The sequence below is a fragment of the Ranitomeya imitator genome, chromosome 3 (genome assembly GCF_032444005.1).
Source record: "Ranitomeya imitator isolate aRanImi1 chromosome 3, aRanImi1.pri, whole genome shotgun sequence".
NCBI classification, from domain to species: Eukaryota; Metazoa; Chordata; class Amphibia; order Anura; family Dendrobatidae; genus Ranitomeya; species Ranitomeya imitator.
Genome location: NC_091284.1, coordinates 3,442,854 through 3,463,369, shown reverse-complemented (window position 1 = coordinate 3,463,369; position 20,516 = coordinate 3,442,854). Strand labels below are relative to the sequence as shown.

Genomic DNA, 20,516 nt, shown 5'->3' with positions numbered 1-20,516 from the left:
GTCCTGCTGGAGAATGACATTTCCATCTCCATAAAGCTTGTGGGCAGAGGGAAGCATGAAGGGCTCTACAATGTCCTGGTAGATGGCTGCACTGACTTTGGTCTTGATAACACACAGTGGACCTACACCAGCAGATGACATGGCTCCCAAACCATCACTGATTATGGACACTTCACACTAGACCTCCAGCAGCTTGGATTGTGGCCTCCACTCTTCCTCCAGACTCTGGGACCTTGGTTTCCAAGGTCTAGTGTGAAGTTTCCCGCCGTTGTCTTTTTCAGGAGGCGTGCGTTGGGGTGGGAGTAGGTCAGAAGGTATCAGATTGATCAGCCTATCACAGAGCTCACTTACGGGGGTGTTGGTCAGGTGGTTAAGATCATGTGATTCTATGAGTGACGCGCTTTGTCGTATGGTGCATGTGTGGGCATGCCACATTATATATCCCGAAGATGGCACATGCGTCGCTGGCTCCCATCACCTAATAGGTTTGTGATGCCCAGGAGACCGGGATACCCAGCACCGGACCAATGGAGTCTGTCTCTTGAGGGGGATGTCACGGGTGGCTTGACCCGGTGCTGTGGCCTCAGGCAATGCACAGTGTAAAGGGTATCATGAGGGGACAGGCACTTACTTGATCAGCAGCAGATTCTCCCAGCGGTGACGATCCCGATCCTGGATAGATAGCTATTGTCCAAATGAAAGACTGAGGCACTGAAACGTTTAACCAGTTTACTTTAACATAAAAGGATTTACAATCCAGTCCTGTCACCGGAGTCTGTATGGGAACTCTGAGTTACTTTGACCCTGCCGGGATCTTCGCCTCTTATTGTGCGCAATTTCTGTGTGGCCCTGCTGCTGTATGTGAACTGGCTGCCGGCCCAATCTGTCCTCTCCGGGTCCTGGTTCGACGGGCAACCCGAGTCCTTTTATCGGCTTACCCCCTCCAGGAGTACCGCTGAACTCTGTGTCTGTTGCTGCGTCCGACCCTAGTGAAGCTGATATCACCTCACGTTTTTCCGGTTGCTGTATTATATATAATGAATACAGCCACGGATCCGGTATCCGTCTTTGCGCCTGTTCTGGGTAGTGATTAATGCTACCCGGTTCTCACAATGTCCTTTTTCTCTGTCCCTCTTCTCCTCAGGCCGGTGATTTAGGCCTGGAAACAGTCATAGGGCTGTTAGAGATTCAACTGTATGACCTCTCACTATCAGCTCCTTGGCCCAACTGCCATTTCTTCTCTCAGACCAGAATGGATCAAGGGGAGTCTCTGGAGCTCCCCCTTCTGGCCGGAGGTGGTAGTGCAGTCTTGCTATTTTAGTATTTGTACTTACTGTCAGTAACTATTTTTGTGGCAAATACCCCTAGGGGTGCCACAGGTTCTTCCGATCCACGGCCCCAGAGCGCAAGCACACTGCAGCCGTCATGGAGACGGCACAAGCGCAATGCGCCCCAGTTGTCAGCGCATCTGAAGATCAGCAACAGGGTAAACCGCGCATGGAACTGTACGAATGAAGAGAGACAAAAAACAGCACTAAAGTGGAAAACAAGGGAAAGGAGCCAAGAGCAAACTACCCCAAATACATAACGTGGTGATCGTGTATCTCAGTGACTGGAGACACATCGGCACATTCCATACACTTTATTTCCACTTTATTATTATTTCTTTCACACTTTTTCTACATCGTTCTATATTGTGTATCTACAATCCATCTTTTCCATTCATGTCTACATACAATGTATGGGATCATTCACAGTTTCCTACTTGTTGCCCTTATTAGTTTTCATTATTGTCTCACTCAAATGGATTTAATCATCTTTTATTCCTCATCAGCATACATTCAGTGTTCATTAATTTACATATCCAATTCATACTTTGTATTCCATCTGACCAGTCGATTCCAGTAAGCGCTTCCATAGGGTCTGTGGTAGATCCGCTCACTCGGATGAACAGAGGTAGAAACGGTGCACTGTCTCTTTAAGAATGTCTTTGGTTTATTAAGTGCAGCATAAACCAAGATGGAAAAAGTAAACATGACCCTCTGGGCAAAACAGCAAAATAAAACACAGTCCTTCTCCTAGTGGGGATTAGCCCGCTCTATGGATGTGCATATAATCCTCAACCCATTATACAAATTGTCTGTAACCCCACACTTAGTGGCATTACAGTGGTGAGTGGAGTTTTATATCGCTGACGCCAATAAGCACAGTGAAATATATCTCCCCTCTATTACATTACCAGTGACTCTGTCACATATCCCCCCCTCTGCGCAAAGCGGGGGTTTTGTCACCTTCACCTTCTCCAGCAGGGGAGTCTGGACAGGGCATCTGTGTTCCCATGCACCTGGCCTGTGTTCAACGTGAAAATTAAAGTCCACGAGCGCTAAAAACCATCTAGTCATCCGGCCACAGGTCACATTCGGGGTATCTCTCCCTATGTACGCATGCGCGGCTTACCCTGTCGCTGATCTTCGGATGCGAGGACAGCAGGGGTGCATTGCACATGAGCCGTCTCTATGATGGCTGCAGCGTGCTTACATTCCTGGTTCGTGGATAGGAAGATCCCATTAGGTGACAGGAGCCAGCAACGCATGCGCCGCCTTCGGGGGATATAATGGGGGATGCCCACGCATACGCTATACGACAACGCGCTTCACTTAAAGAATCATATGATCTTAACCACCTGACCAACAAACCCCTGTAAGCGAGCTCCCTCATAGGCTAAGGATAAGACCCCTCATCCTTATCCTGGTATACATGGCCTCCCCTCATCCCTACCCTGGTATGCATGGCCTCCCCTCATCCCTACCCTGGTATGCATGGCCTCCCCTCATCCCTACCCTGGTATACATGGCTCCTCATCCCTTCCTAGTATGCATGGCCCCCTCATCCCTATCCTGGTATACATGGCTCCTCATCCCTATCCTGGTATGCATGGCCCCCTCATCCCTATCCTGGTATACATGGCCCCTTCATTCCTACCCTGGTATGCATGGCTCCCTCATCCCTACTCTGGTATGCATGGCCCCCTCATCCCTATCCTGGTATACATGGTCCCCTCATCCCTATCCTGGTATGCATGGTCCCCTCATCCCTATCCTGGTATGCATGGCCCCCTCATCCCCATCCTGGTAGGCATGGCCCCCTCATCCCTATCCTGGTATGCATGGCCCCCTGATCCCTATCCTGGTATGCATGGCCCCCTCATCCCTATCCTGGTATGCATGGCCCCCTCATCCCCATCCTGGTAGGCATGGCCCCCTCATCCCCATCCTGGTATGCATGGCCCCCTGATCCCCATCCTGGTATGCATGGCCCCCTCATCCCCATCCTGGTAGGCATGGCCTCCTCATACCTATCCTGGTATGCATGGCCCCCTCATCCCTATCCTGGTATACATGGCCCCTTCATCCCTATCCTGGTATACATGGCCCCCTCATCCCTATCCTGGTATGCATGGCCCCCTCATCCCTATCCTGGTATGCATGGCCTCCCCTCATCCCTATCCTGGTATACATGGCCCCCTCATCCCTATCCTGGTATACATGGCCTCCCCTCATCGCTATCCTGGTATACATGGCCCCCTCATCCCTATCCTGGTATGCATGGCCCCCTCATCCCTATCCTGGTATACATGGCTCCCTCATCCCTATCCTGGTATGCATGGTCCCCTCATCCCTATCCTGGTATGCATGGCCCCTCATCCCCATCCTGGTAGGCATGGCCTCCTCATACCTATCCTGGTATGTATGGTCCCCTCATCCCTATCCTGGTATGTATGGTCCCCTCATCCCTATCCTGGTATGCATGGCCCCCTCATCCCTATCCTGGTATGCATGGCCCCCTCATCCCTATCCTGGTATACATGGCTCCCTCATCCCTATCCTGGTATGCATGGTGCCCTCATCCCTATCCTGGTATGCATGGCCCCCTCATCCCTATCCTGGTATGCATGGCCCCCTGATCCCTATCCTGGTATGCATGGCTCCCTCATCCCTATCCTGGAATGCATGGCCCCCTCACCCCTATCCTGGTATGCATGGCTCCTCATCCCTACTCTGGTATGCATGGCCCCTCATCCCTATCCTGATATGTATGGCTCCCTCATCCCTACTCTGGTATGCATGGCCCCCTCATCCCTATCCTGGTATGCATGGCCTCCCCTCATCCCTATCCTGGTATACATGGCCCCCTCATCCCTATCCTGGTATGCATGGCCTCCCCTCATCCCTATCCTGGTATACATGGCCCCCTCATCCCTATCCTGGTATACATGGCCCCCTCATCCCTATCCTGGTATACATGGCCCCCTCATCCCTATCCTGGTATACATGGCCTCCCCTCATCCCTATCCTGGTATGCATGGCCCCCTCATCCCTATCCTGGTATACATGGCTCCCTCATCCCTACTCTGGTATGCATGGCCCCCTCATCCCTATCCTGGTATGCATGGCCCCTTCATCCCTATCCTGGTATGCATGGCTCCCTCATCCCTATCCTGGTATGCATGGCCCCCTCACCCCTATCCTGGTATGCATTGCCCCCTCATCCCTATCCTGGTATGCATGGCTCCCTCATCCCTATCCTGGAATGCATGGCCCCCTCACCCCTATCCTGGTATGCATGGCCCCCTCATCCCTATCCTGGTATGCATGGCCTCCCCTCATCCCTATCCTGGTATACATGGCCCCCTCATCCCTATCCTGGTATACATGGCCTCCCCTCATCGCTATCCTGGTATACATGGCCCCCTCATCCCTACTCTGGTATGCATGGCCCCCTCATCCCTATCCTGGTATGCATGGCCCCTTCATCCCTATCCTGGTATACATGGCCCCCTCATCCCTATCCTGGTATGCAGGGCCTCCCCTCATCCCTATCCTGGTATACATGGCTCCCTCATCCCTACTCTGGTATGCATGGCCCCCTCATCCCTATCCTGGTATGCATGGCCTCCCCTCATCCCTATCCTGGTATACATGGCCCCCTCATCCCTATCCTGGTATGCATGGCCTCCCCTCACCCCTATCCTGGTATGCATGGCCCCCCCATCCCTATCCTGGTATACATGGCTCCCTCATCCCTATCCTGGTATGCATGGTCCCCTCATCCCTATCCTGGTATGCATGGCCCCCTCATCCCTATCCTGGTATGCATGGCCCCCTGATCCCTATCCTGGTATGCATGGCCCCCTCATCCCCATCCTGGTAGGCATGGCCTCCTCATACCTATCCTGGTATGTATGGTCCCCTCATCCCTATCCTGGTATGCATGGCCCCCTCATCCCCATCCTGGTAGGCATGGCCCCCTCATCCCCATCCTGGTATGCATGGCCCCCTCATCCCTATCCTGGTATGCATGGCTCCCTCATCCCTATCCTGGAATGCATGGCCCCCTCACCCCTATCCTGGTATGCATGGCCCCCTCATCCCTATCCTGGTATGCATGGCTCCCTCATCCCTATCCTGGTATGCATGGCTCCTCATCCCTACTCTGGTATGCATGGCCCCTCATCCCTATCCTGATATGTATGGCTCCCTCATCCCTACTCTGGTATGCATGGCCCCCTCATCCCTATCCTGGTATGCATGGCCTCCCCTCATCCCTATCCTGGTATACATGGCCCCCTCATCCCTATCCTGGTATGCATGGCCTCCCCTCATCCCTATCCTGGTATACATGGCCCCCTCATCCCTATCCTGGTATACATGGCCTCCCCTCATCCCTATCCTGGTATACATGGCCCCCTCATCCCTATCCTGGTATGCATGGCCCCCTCATCCCTATCCTGGTATACATGGCTCCCTCATCCCTACTCTGGTATGCATGGCCCCCTCATCCCTATCCTGGTATGCATGGCCCCTTCATCCCTATCCTGGTATACATGGCCCCCTCATCCCTATCCTGGTATGCAGGGCCTCCCCTCATCCCTATCCTGGTATACATGGCTCCCTCATCCCTACTCTGGTATGCATGGCCCCCTCATCCCTATCCTGGTATGCATGGCCCCTTCATCCCTATCCTGGTATACATGGCCCCCTCATCCCTATCCTGGTATGCATGGCCTCCCCTCATCCCTATCCTGGTATACATGGCTCCCTCATCCCTACTCTGGTATGCATGGCCCCCTCATCCCTATCCTGGTATACATGGCTCCCTCATCCCTATCCTGGTATACATGGCCCCCTCATCCCTATCCTGGTATGCATGGCCTCCCCTCATCCCTATCCTGGTATACATGGCCCCTCATCCCTATCCTGGTATGCATGGCTCCCTCATCCCTATCCTGGTATACATGGCCCCTCATCCCGATCCTGGTATGCATGGCCCCCTCATCCCTATCCTGGTATACATGGCCCCTCATCCCTATCCTGATATGCATGGCTCCCTCATCCCTATCCTGGTATGCATGGCGCCTTCATCCCTATCCTGGAATGCATGGCCTCCGCATCCCTATCCTGGTATACATGGCCCCCTCATCCCTATCCTGGTATGCATGGCCTCCCCTCATCCCTATCTTGGTATACATGGCCCCTCATCCCTATCCTGGTATACATGGCTCCTCATCCCTATCCTGGTATACATGGCCCCCTCATCCCTATCCTGGTATACATGGCCCCTCATCCCTATCCTGGTATGCATGGCTCTCTCATCCCTATCCTGATATGCATGGCCCCTTCATCCCTATCCTGGAATGCATGGCCTCCGCATCCCTATCCTGGTATGCATGGCCCCCCCATCCCTATCCTGGTATACATGGCTCCCTCATCCCTATCCTGGTATGCATGGTCCCCTCATCCCTATCCTGGTATGCATGGCCCCCTCATCCCTATCCTGGTATGCATGGCCCCCTGATCCCTATCCTGGTATGCATGGCCCCCTCATCCCCATCCTGGTAGGCATGGCCTCCTCATACCTATCCTGGTATGTATGGTCCCCTCATCCCTATCCTGGTATGCATGGCCCCCTCATCCCCATCCTGGTAGGCATGGCCCCCTCATCCCTATCCTGGTATGCATGGCCCCCTCATCCCTATCCTGGTATGCATGGCTCCCTCATCCCTATCCTGGAATGCATGGCCCCCTCACCCCTATCCTGGTATGCATGGCCCCCTCATCCCTATCCTGGTATGCATGGCTCCCTCATCCCTATCCTGGTATGCATGGCTCCTCATCCCTACTCTGGTATGCATGGCCCCTCATCCCTATCCTGATATGTATGGCTCCCTCATCCCTACTCTGGTATGCATGGCCCCCTCATCCCTATCCTGGTATACATGGCCCCCTCATCCCTACTCTGGTATGCATGGCCCCCTCATCCCTATCCTGGTATGCATGGCCCCTTCATCCCTATCCTGGTATACATGGCCCCCTCATCCCTATCCTGGTATGCAGGGCCTCCCCTCATCCCTATCCTGGTATACATGGCCCCCTCATCCCTATCCTGGTATGCATGGCCTCCCCTCATCCCTATCCTGGTATACATGGCCCCCTCATCCCTATCCTGGTATACATGGCCTCCCCTCATCCCTATCCTGGTATACATGGCCCCCTCATCCCTATCCTGGTATGCATGGCCCCCTCATCCCTATCCTGGTATACATGGCTCCCTCATCCCTACTCTGGTATGCATGGCCCCCTCATCCTTATCCTGGTATGCATGGCCCCTTCATCCCTATCCTGGTATACATGGCCCCCTCATCCCTATCCTGGTATGCAGGGCCTCCCCTCATCCCTATCCTGGTATACATGGCTCCCTCATCCCTACTCTGGTATGCATGGCCCCCTCATCCCTATCCTGGTATGCATGGCCCCTTCATCCCTATCCTGGTATACATGGCCCCCTCATCCCTATCCTGGTATGCATGGCCTCCCCTCATCCCTATCCTGGTATACATGGCTCCCTCATCCCTACTCTGGTATGCATGGCCCCCTCATCCCTATCCTGGTATACATGGCTCCCTCATCCCTATCCTGGTATACATGGCCCCCTCATCCCTATCCTGGTATGCATGGCCTCCCCTCATCCCTATCCTGGTATACATGGCCCCTCATCCCTATCCTGGTATGCATGGCTCCCTCATCCCTATCCTGGTATACATGGCCCCTCATCCCGATCCTGGTATGCATGGCCCCCTCATCCCTATCCTGGTATACATGGCCCCTCATCCCTATCCTGATATGCATGGCTCCCTCATCCCTATCCTGGTATGCATGGCGCCTTCATCCCTATCCTGGAATGCATGGCCTCCGCATCCCTATCCTGGTATACATGGCCCCCTCATCCCTATCCTGGTATGCATGGCCTCCCCTCATCCCTATCTTGGTATACATGGCCCCTCATCCCTATCCTGGTATACATGGCTCCTCATCCCTATCCTGGTATACATGGCCCCCTCATCCCTATCCTGGTATACATGGCCCCTCATCCCTATCCTGGTATGCATGGCTCTCTCATCCCTATCCTGATATGCATGGCCCCTTCATCCCTATCCTGGAATGCATGGCCTCCGCATCCCTATCCTGGTATACATGGCCCCCTCATCCCTATCCTGGTATGCATGGCCTCCCCTCATCCCTATCCTGGTATACATGGCCCCCTCATCCCTATCCTGGTATACATGGCCCCCTCATCCCTATCCTGGTATACATGGCCCCTCATCCCTATCCTGGTATGCATGGCTCCCTCATCCCTATCCTGATATGCATGGCCCCTCATCCCTATCCTGGAATGCATGGCCTCCGCATCCCTATCCTGGTATACATGGCCCCCTCATCCCTATCCTGGTATGCATGGCCTCCCCTCATCCCTATCCTGGTATACATGGTCCCCTCATCCCTATCCTGGTATGCATGGCCTCCCCTCATCCCTATCCTGGTATACATGGCCCCCTCATCCCTATCCTGGTATACATGGCCCCTCATCCCTATCCTGGTATGCATGGCTCTCTCATCCCTATCCTGATGTGCATGGCCCCTTCATCCCTATCCTGGAATGCATGGCCTCCGCATCCCTATCCTGGTATACATGGTCCCCTCATCCCTATCCTGGTATGCATGGCCTCCCCTCATCCCTATCCTGGTATACATGGTCCCCTCATCCCTATCCTGGTATGCATGGCCTCCCCTCATCCCTGTCCTGGAATGCATGGCCCCCTCATCCCTATCCTGGTATGCATGGCCTCCCCTCATCCCTATCTTGGTATACATGGCCCCTCATCCCTATCCTGGTATACATTGCTCCTCATCCCTATCCTGGTATGCATGGCCCCCTCATCCCTATCCTGGTATACATGGCCCCTCATTCCTATCCTGGTATGCATGGCCCCCTCATCCCTATCCTGATATGCATGGCCCCTTCATCCCTATCCTGGAATGCATGGCCTCCGCATCCCTATCCTGGTATACATGGCCCCCTCATCCCTATCCTGGTATGCATGGCCTCCCCTCATCCCTATCCTGGTATACATGGTCCCCTCATCCCTATCCTGGTATGCATGGCCTCCCCTCATCCCTATCCTGGTATACATGGCCCCCTCATCCCTATCCTGGTATACATGGCCCCTCATCCCTATCCTGGTATGCATGGCTCTCTCATCCCTATCCTGATGTGCATGGCCCCTTCATCCCTATCCTGGAATGCATGGCCTCCGCATCCCTATCCTGGTATACATGGTCCCCTCATCCCTATCCTGGTATGCATGGCCTCCCCTCATCCCTATCCTGGTATACATGGTCCCCTCATCCCTATCCTGGTATGCATGGCCTCCCCTCATCCCTGTCCTGGAATGCATGGCCCCCTCATCCCTATCCTGGTATGCATGGCCTCCCCTCATCCCTATCTTGGTATACATGGCCCCTCATCCCTATCCTGGTATACATTGCTCCTCATCCCTATCCTGGTATGCATGGCCCCCTCATCCCTATCCTGGTATACATGGCCCCTCATTCCTATCCTGGTATGCATGGCCCCCTCATCCCTATCCTGATATGCATGGCCCCTTCATCCCTATCCTGGAATGCATGGCCTCCGCATCCCTATCCTGGTATACATGGCCCCCTCATCCCTATCCTGGTATGCATGGCCTCCCCTCATCCCTATCCTGGTATACATGGCCCCCTCATCCCTATCCTGGTATACATGGCCCCCTCATCCCTATCCTGGTATGCATGGCTCCCTCATCCCTATCCTGATATGCATGGCCCCTTCATCCCTATCCTGGAATGCATGGCCTCCGCATCCCTATCCTGGTATACATGGCCCCCTCATCTCTATCCTGGTATACATGGCCCCTCCTTCCCTATCCTGGAATGCATGGCCTCCTCATCCCTATCCTGGTATGCATGGCCCCTTCATCCCTATCCTGGAATGCATGGCCTCCCCTCATCCCTATCTTGGTATACATGGCCCCCTCATCCCTATCCTGATATGATTGGCCCCATCAGAAAAACATTAAAAGAAGACCATTAGACTTAACTTCCCGGCGCTCCCTCGCAGCATCTTGTTCCGGTGCCAGCAGCTGATTTATACTTTAAGCAGTGCATGGCAGGGACATCATGTGCTGCTTACAAGCCGAGGACAGCTGCAAGAATACTCTTTGCTCTTCACGCCAGGATCATGGGTGTGTGGAGCAATGAATATTCATCTTCTTTAATAGTGGGCACAGTGTTATCCACAGTGCCCGGCTTCCTGCAGCTGCCGGGCAATCACGTAAATTTTTTTTTTAACAGTTTGAACATTTGTTAGCCAGATCCTGTCTCCTGTGACCTGCTGCTCCACCGGTGTCGCTCCCCCACCTCCCCTTCCATGGGTGTTAGGACTCCTCTTTTTGTGTCATAAAATATATCCTGTATTACATGCTGGGGATTGTCTGTATTACACGTATGATCATTGATGGAACTAGAGTCTGGTGAGCCCCGATGCAGGTTCATCAGATGTATGGGCCCTTGTAGTATTCCAGATCCTGTGAAGACATAGATGTTTGCTCTGTCATGTAACAATGTCTTTTTACCTGTAATAATGTCCCGACCTGGCCCCTTTCTGGTATGTTGTCCATCCTGGGCCCTTCCTGGTATACTGACCCCCCCTCCTGGACTCTTTCCTGTAATAGTGTCCCCATCCTGGTATATATGTGCCCCATCCTGGGCCTGTTCTAGTAATACACAGTGGCGAGCAAAAGGGTAAAAGTATTTGGACCTTCTGACTCTCAGGCTCCATATCTAACCATCCACTACTGCTCTGAACGTGAGACCACCATCATCTCATAGAGGGGGACACCACAGACATACATTGTGATCTAACTCTCAGGCTCCATATCTCACCATCCACTGCTGCTCTGAATGTGAGACCACCATCATCTCATAGAGGGGGACACCACAGACATACATTGCGATCTAACTCTCAGGCTCCATATCTCACCATCCACTACTGCTCTGAACGTGAGACCACCATCATCTTATAGAGGGGGACACCACAGACATACATTGTGATCTAACTCTCAGGCTCCATATCTTACCATCCACTACTGCTCCGAACGTGAGACCACCATCATCTCATAGAGGGGGACACCACAGACATACATTGCGATCTAACTCTCAGGCTCCATATCTCACCATCCACTACTGCTCTGAACGTGAGACCACCATCATCTTATAGAGGGGGACACCACAGACATACATTGTGATCTAACTCTCAGGCTCCATATCTTACCATCCACTACTACTCCGAACGTGAGACCACCATCATCTCATAGAGGGGGACACCACAGACATACATTGTGATCTAACTCTCAGGCTCCATATCTCACCATCCACTACTGCTCTGAACGTGAGACCACCATCATCTTATAGAGGGGGACACCACAGACATACATTGTGATCTAACTCTCAGGCTCCATAGCTCACCATCCACTGCTGCTCTGAACGTGAGACCACCATCATCTCATAGAGGGGGACACCACAGACATACATTGAGATCTAACTCTCAGGCTCCATATCTCACCATCCACTACTGCTCTGAACGTGAGACCACCATCATCTCATAGAGGGGGACACCACAGACATACATTGTGATCTAACTCTCAGGCTCCATATCTCACCATCCACTACTGCTCTGAACGTGAGACCACCATCATCTCATAGAGGGGGACACCACAGACATACATTGTGATCTAACTCTCAGGCTCCATATCTCACCATCCACTGCTGCTCTGAACGTGAGACCACCATCATCTTATAGACAATCATCTTTTCTATCTCATACATGAATGTGACTTGCAGCTATTTAGCATATGATTAGTTCTCCAGATTCTCATCAGGTCGCTGCATGTTACTTTTTTTCTCCTGGTGGTGGAAAAAGCTTTTTCTTCCTGTAAACTACGAAATGTAACCTGTACAAGAGGAATCAAAAGAAGGTGATTTCCCAAGAAAAGAGAAACATCATCATCCACCTCATCGATAGCTGTCTCTCGGCCAAGAAGAAGCAAAATGGGCAGCACGGTGGCTCAGTCGTTAACACTGCAGCCTTGCAGCGCTGGAGTCCTGGGTTCAAATCCCACCAAGGACAACATCTACAAGGAGTTTGTATGTTCTCCCCGTGTTTGCGTGGGTTTCCTCTGGGTTCTCCGGGAACACGGAATTTAGATTATGAGCCCCATCGGGGATAGCAATGATTGTGTAAAGCTGCGGAACATGTTAGCGCTGTAAAAAATAAATAAAGAAGAAATAAAGAAAATGGTGGAGAAGCCTCAACTTCAATAATGTCATAAGAAGCGTCAGCTCGAGTTTGCACAAGAGTACAAAAACAGTAGAAGATTGGAAATGGGTGATTTGGGGCAATGAGACGAAAGTCAATAGACTGCTTTGATGGGTGCAACTGGGTCTGGAAGGAAAAAGGGTAAAATGGACTAACGGATCGATAAATTGAAGAAAATATCAAGTTCGGTGGAGGAAACCTGATGATATGGGGTTATTTCACATCCTGAGGCTTTGGATACTTGACCAGGATCAATGGTGGCCTAAATGCTGAGCTATATGTGAGTATCCTATAAGAAGAGTTACTTTGTATACTCTAGTAATATGGGTATATAAAGGACGATGTAGTGTTCCAGCAGGAAAACAACACAAAGCATACGGCGAGATTGGTAAAGAAATGGTAAGATTGGTAAGGTAATGAAGTAGAGGTGCTGGATGGTCCCAAACCTCAACCTACTTGAACACTTGTAACATAGTAACATAGTAACATAGTTAGTAAGGCCGAAAAAAGACATTTGTCCATCCAGTTCAGCCTATATTCCATCATAATAAATACCCAGATCTACGTCCTTCTACAGAACCTAATAATTGTATGATACAATATTGTTCTGCTCCAGGAAGACATCCAGGCCTCTCTTGAACCCCTCGACTGAGTTCGCCATCACCACCTCCTCAGGCAAGCAATTCCAGATTCTCACTGCCCTAACAGTAAAGAATCCTCTTCTATGTTGGTGGAAAAACCTTCTCTCCTCCAGACGCAAAGAATGCCCCCTTGTGCCCGTCACCTTCCTTGGTATAAACAGATCCTCAGCGAGATATTTGTATTGTCCCCTTATATACTTATACATGGTTATTAGATCGCCCCTCAGTCGTCTTTTTTCTAGACTAAATAATCCTAATTTCGCTAATCTATCTGGGTATTGTAGTTCTCCCATCCCCTTTATTAATTTTGTTGCCCTCCTTTGTACTCTCTCTAGTTCCATTATATCCTTCCTGAGCACCGGTGCCCAAAACTGGACACAGTACTCCATGTGCGGTCTAACTAGGGATTTGTACAGAGGCAGTATAATGCTCTCATCATGTGTATCCAGACCTCTTTTAATGCACCCCATGATCCTGTTTGCCTTGGCAGCTGCTGCCTGGCACTGGCTGCTCCAGGTAAGTTTATCATTAACTAGGATCCCCAAGTCCTTCTCCCTGTCAGATTTACCCAGTGGTTTCCCGTTCAGTGTGTAATGGTGATATTGATTCCCTCTTCCCATGTGTATAACCTTACATTTATCATTGTTAAACCTCATCTGCCACCTTTCAGCCCAAGTTTCCAACTTATCCAGATCCATCTGTAGCAGAATACTATCTTCTCTTGTATTAACTGCTTTACATAGTTTTGTATCATCTGCAAATATCGATATTTTACTGTGTAAACCTTCTACCAGATCATTAATGAATATGTTGAAGAGAACAGGTCCCAATACTGACCCCTGCGGTACCCCACTGGTCACAGCGACCCAGTTAGAGACTATACCATTTATAACCACCCTCTGCTTTCTATCACTAAGCCAGTTACTAACCCATTTACACACATTTTCCCCCAGACCAAGCATTCTCATTTTGTGTACCAACCTCTTGTGCGGCACGGTATCAAACGCTTTGGAAAAATCGAGATATACCACGTCCAATGACTCACCGTGGTCCAGTCTATAGCTTACCTCTTCATAAAAACTGATTAGATTGGTTTGACAGGAGCGATTTCTCATAAACCCATGCTGATATGGAGTTACACAGTTATTCTCATTGAGATAATCCAGAATAACATCCCTCAGAAACCCTTCAAATATTTTACCAACAATAGAGGTTAGACTTACTGGCCTATAATTTCCAGGTTCACTTTTAGAGCCCTTTTTGAATATTGGCACCACATTTGCTATGCGCCAGTCCTGCGGAACAGACCCTGTCGCTATAGAGTCACTAAAAATAAGAAATAATGGTTTATCTATTACATTACTTAGTTCTCTTAGTACTCGTGGGTGTATGCCATCCGGACCCGGAGATTTATCTATTTTAATCTTATTTAGCCGGTTTCGCACCTCTTCTTGGGTTAGATTGGTGACCCTTAATATAGGGTTTTCATTGTTTCTTGGGATTTCACCTAGCATTTCATTTTCCACCGTGAATACCGTGGAGAAGAAGGTGTTTAATATGTTCGCTTTTTCCTCGTCATCTACAACCATTCTTTCCTCACTATTTTTTAAGGGGCCTACATTTTCAGTTTTTATTCTTTTACTATTGATATAGTTGAAGAACAGTTTGGGATTAGTTTTACTCTCCTTAGCAATGTGCTTCTCTGTTTCCTTTTTGGCAGCTTTAATTAGTTTTTTAGATAAAGTATTTTTCTCCCTATAGTTTTTTAGAGCTTCAATGGTGCCATCCTGCTTTAGTAGTGCAAATGCTTTCTTTTTACTGTTAATTGCCTGTCTTACTTCTTTGTTTAGCCACATTGGGTTTTTCCTATTTCTAGTCCTTTTATTCCCACAAGGTATAAACCGCTTACACTGCCTATTTAGGATGTTCTTAAACATTTCCCATTTATTATCTGTATTCTCATTTCTGAGGATATTGTCCCAGTCTACCAGATTAAGGGCATCTCTAAGCTGTTCAAACTTTGCCTTCCTAAAGTTCAATGTTTTTGTGACTCCCTGACAAGTCCCCCTAGTGAAAGACAGGTGAAACTGCACAATATTGTGGTCGCTATTTCCTAAATGCCCAACCACCTGCAGATTTGTTATTCTGTCAGGTCTATTAGATAGTATTAGGTCTAAAAGTGCTGCTCCTCTGGTTGGATTCTGCACCAATTGTGAAAGATAATTTTTCTTGGTTATTAGCAGAAACCTGTTGCCTTTATGGGTTTCACAGGTTTCTGTTTCCCAGTTAATATCCGGGTAGTTAAAGTCCCCCATAACCAGGACCTCATTATGGGTTGCAGCTTCATCTATCTGCTTTAGAAGTAGACTTTCCATGCTTTCTGTTATATTTGGGGGTTTGTAACAGACCCCAATGAGAATTTTGTTACCATTTTTCCCTCCATGAATTTCAACCCATATGGACTCGACATCCTCATTCCCTTCGCTAATATCCTCCCTTAAAGTGGACTTTAGACAAGATTTTACATAGAGACAAACCCCTCCTCCTCTCCGATTTTTACGATCCTTTCTAAACAGACTGTAACCCTGTAAGTTAACTGCCCAGTCATAGCTTTCATCTAACCATGTCTCGGTTATTCCCACTATGTCAAAGTTACCTGTAGATATTTCTGCTTCTAGTTCTTCCATCTTGTTTGTCAGGCTTCTGGCGTTTGCGAGCATGCAGTTTAGAGGATTTTGTTTTGTTCCAATCTCCTCACTGTGGATTGTTTTAGAAATGTTCTTACCTCCCTTCTGAGTATGTTTTCCTGGGTCGTCTTTGTTCGAGTCTAATGTTTTTCTTCCCATCCCCTCTTCTTCTAGTTTAACGCCCTCCTGATGAGTGTAGCGAGTCTTCTGGCGAATGTGTGTTTCCCAGGTTTGTTGAGGTGTAGTCCGTCTCTGGCGAGGAGTCCATCATACCAGTAATTCACACCGTGGTCCAGGAATCCAAATCCTTGTTGTCTGCACCATCGTCTTAGCCAGTTGTTTGCATCAAGGATCCTGTTCCATCTCCTGGTGCCATGCCCATCTACTGGAAGGATAGAAGAAAAAACAACCTGTGCATCCAGTTCCTTTACTTTCTTTCCCAACTCTTCAAAGTCCTTGCAGATTGTCGGTAGGTCCTTCCTTGCCGTGTCATTGGTGCCAACATGTATCAGAAGAAATGGGTGGACGTCCTTGGAGCTGAAGAGCTTTGGTATCCTATCGGTCACATCCTTGATCATCGCACCTGGAAGGCAGCATACTTCTCTTGCAGTTATGTCCGGTCTGCAGATGGCTGCTTCTGTGCCTCTCAGTAGTGAGTCTCCCACCACCACCACTCTTCGTTGCTTCTTGGCTGTACTTTTTGCTGTCACTTGTTGCTGTGTGCCCTCTTCTTTTTTGCTTGCTGGTATTGCTTCATTCTTAGGTGTGCCATCTTCATCCTCTACAAAGATTTGATATCGGTTCTTCAGTTGTGTGGTTGGTGATTTCTCCATGGTCTTCTTGCTTCTTTTGGTCACATGCTTCCACTCATCTGCTTTTGGAGGTTCTCTGACACTTTTTGCACCTTCTGTGACCAGTAGAGATGCTTCTGTTCTGTCTAGAAAGTCTTCATTCTCTTTGATGAGTTTCAAAGTTGCTATTCTTTCTTCCAGACCCCGCACCTTTTCTTCTAAAAGGGCCACTAGTCTACACTTCTGACAGGTGAAATTGGATTCTTCTTCTGGTCGATCTGTGAACATGTAGCACATGCTGCAACTCACCATGAAGGTTGTCACATCTGCCATGTTGCTCCTAGATTCTGCTGACTTGCTGTGTGTTTTCCTTCTTGTGTAATCTACTCAGCCAAGCTCTCTTGCAATAATGTCCTACAGGCAAAAATTCGCGCGCCGTAAGGTTTGGTGATGCTTTCGAAGCAGCTGGTCCCGGCTGTACCCAACGATCTTCTAGCTTAGGGAGACTTCGCTTCTCCCAGAAGGCACCTGGAATATGCAAATTAGCCTCCTGAAGCTTGAATTCCCTTCGCTAATATCCTCCCTTAAAGTGGACTTTAGACAAGACTTTACATAGAGACAAACCCCTCCTCCTCTCCGATTTTTACGATCCTTTCTAAACAGACTGTAACCCTGTAAGTTAACTGCCCAGTCATAGCTTTCATCTAACCATGTCTCGGTTATTCCCACTATGTCAAAGTTACCTGTAGATATTTCTGCTTCTAGTTCTTCCATCTTGTTTGTCAGGCTTCTGGCGTTTGCGAGCATGCAGTTTAGAGGATTTTGTTTTGTTCCAATCTCCTCACTGTGGATTGTTTTAGAAATGTTCTTACCTCCCTTCTGAGTATGTTTTCCTGGGTCGTCTTTGTTCGAGTCTAATGTTTTTCTTCCCGTCCCCTCTTCTTCTAGTTTAACGCCCTCCTTGTGGGTAGAGTTAAAGAAAAAGCTGTATACTTACACAAGTGAGTCAACCAGTGTGCACCAACTTTGGGAATGCGTAGAAGGGACACGGTCGAGACATGTTTGAATATGATTGAGAGCTGCCCAGAAGGATTCAGGCCGTGGTGAAAGCCAAAGGTGCACTTGCAAAATAATAGGAAAATTGTCTCTTCTGAGACGAAGAGGATTTGAACTCTAGTGTCACCTATTGGAAGTACCCTTCCTACAAGTCAAAACTCTTTAACAAGCCTTGCAATATGACTTAGAATAAAAGTCAAACCAGAATCCCAATTTGCAGACAGTGTTTCTGGGTATTGCCCCTCATCAGTGCTAAGTATGAGATCTGATTTGAGGTGAGAGGCTAAGATCTAAGGGGTAAGGTTTCTCCTTGTGGAAAGTGACAAGCCAGGTCTGGCATGTCAGTATCAAGAGGCTTAAAGGCTTAAACATAGTCCTCTAGGAAATATTATCTTAAGTCATTTTTCAAGGCTCGTTGAAGGGTTGATATTGATTTGTAGGATTGCTACTTCCAATGGTTTTCACTAGAGTTCAAGTCCTCTTCCTCTCTGAAGAGAAAATGTGCATATTTAATTTCCCAAAGGAGCATGCATGGCATTTAAGCCTCCTCACACTGGCATGCCAGACCTGGATTGTCACTCTCCACAAAGAGAAACCTTACCCCATAGATAACAAAATAATAAAAAATTAAATGTAAATGTGTGTGCCTGATCCCATTGACAGAACACTTCCAATCGAAGTGCTCTCCTCTGCTTAGCTGAGCCATCTGTGATGATGTAGTAAGTTTATTTTTATGTACCTGTATATGCTGTATTGTTTTATCCCATGTAAAATCTTCTGTACATTTTTTATAAACTCTGCCTATCGTTATGGATTAAATATAAAATGTAATAGTTCTGTTCTTTTTGTTCTGTAAACCGCACTCCTGAAGCCATACGCTACCTGTTTGGCTTCGAATCAACCTGTATAAACAATCTGTGGTGGCAGGGAGTCATTATTTGGCTATTGTGGAATTAACAGTGATCGTACCGGGTTATCTATAAATTCCATGTGCTGGAATCGGAGGTGTATATACCATACGCTCACTGTTAGTTTCCCAATAACCGGCCTATTTGTGGAAACAGCCTGCGGCCTCCTCCATTAATCGTCGGTCAATTGCATAATTATCTGGATGATACAGGGCAGCAGAGGGCTGTGATCTTTGACAATTGGTGGGATTCTGTGCGATCCCTCTGGTATCATTCTTTGACAATATGTTAAATAGCTACAAGTCAAATTTATGTGTGAGGTAGCCAAGATGATTGTCTATAAAATGATGGTTCCTTCACATTAGAAGCCGTAATGAATGGTGAGATATGGAGCCTGAGGTTTTGTGGGGGCTACAGATCGGTCACACAGGGGTCCGGTGTCACATTCTCTTCTGGTCATCCATTTTTCACCATTTTTCATGTGTTTCTTTCCCTCTTAGTTCCAACCAACCAAGTCAGCGATCTGGGAAGTGGCTGAGCCATGACCTCACCAATAGAATGTGATCACCACCCTCCGCGGAGTCTGGACAAATGGATGTAACACATGGACGTGAAAGGAAAGTTCAGGCCAATGTGGAGCAGCAGCATGGAGGATGACGGTGAAAGGACACAGGGGCCATCACCTCCAAGAGCGTTGACCAAGCAGACCCCAGGCAGGATATATACAGAAGGATGGAACTGATGCTGAGTGATGGGGAGCAATGGGAGGAGTATATGGAATAATGGGAGGAGTATATGGAATAATGGGAGGAGTTCTATAGAGTAATAGGAGAGGTTATACAGGATAAGATGAGGAGCTCTATCTACAATGAGTGGAGTCATGTGGAGTAAGGAGCGGATATATGGACAGGAGGACGGCGGGGGTGCTAAAGCAATGGCGAGGCTGCAGGAGGGACTGCGGGAATGCAGCAGGGACGGGGGGTGCAGGAGGGATGGCGGAAGTGCAGGAGGGACGGGGAGTGCAGGAGGGACGGGCGGTGTGCTGGAGCAATGGCGAGGCTACAGTAGGGACAGCGGGAATGCAGCAGGGACGGGGGTGCAAGAGGGATGGCGGAAGTGCAGGAAGGATGGGGGGTGTGCTGAAGCAATAGCGAGGCTGCAGGAGAGACAGTGGGAATGCAGGAGGGACGGGGGTGCAAGAGGGATGGCGGAAGTGCAGGAGGGATGGGGGTGCAGAAGGGATGGCGGAAGTGCAGGAGCATGGGGAGTGCAGGACAGCGGGTGTGCTGGAGCAATGGCAAGGCTGCAGGATGGGAAGGTGGAGGTGTAGGAGGAATGGCGGGGGTTCAGGAAGGAGCAACGGTGGGGGCTTAGGAGGGACGGCGGGGGTGCAGGAGGCACGGTGGGGGTTCAGGAGGGATGGCGGGGTTCAGGAAGGAGCAACGGTGGGGGCTTAGGAGGGACGGCGGGGGTGCAGGAGGCACGGTGGGGGTTCAGGAGGGAATGTGGGGGTTCAGGAGGGACGGTGGGGGTGCAGGAGGGACGGCGGGGTGCAGGAGGCACGGTGGGGGTTCAGGAGGGAATGTGGGGGTGGAGGAGGGACGGCGGGGGTTCAGGAGGGACGGTGGGGGTGCAGGAGGGATGGTGGGGGTGCAGGAGGAATGGGGGGCAGGAGGGAAG

The 20,516-nt window shown here is 49.7% G+C and overlaps 1 protein-coding gene across 1 annotated transcript in view; it reads left to right on the top strand.

Moving 5' to 3' along the window:
• ICOSLG (inducible T cell costimulator ligand) overlaps positions 1 to 20,186 on the top strand; it is a 253,951-nt gene extending 233,765 nt beyond the window's left edge. The window contains exon 6 of the mRNA XM_069760392.1: positions 19,337 to 20,186. Coding sequence (XP_069616493.1) covers positions 19,337 to 19,374 — 38 coding nt within the window. The 3' untranslated portion in view covers positions 19,375 to 20,186. The remainder of the gene's footprint in view (positions 1 to 19,336) is intronic.
• The last annotated feature ends 330 nt before the right edge of the window (positions 20,187 to 20,516 follow it).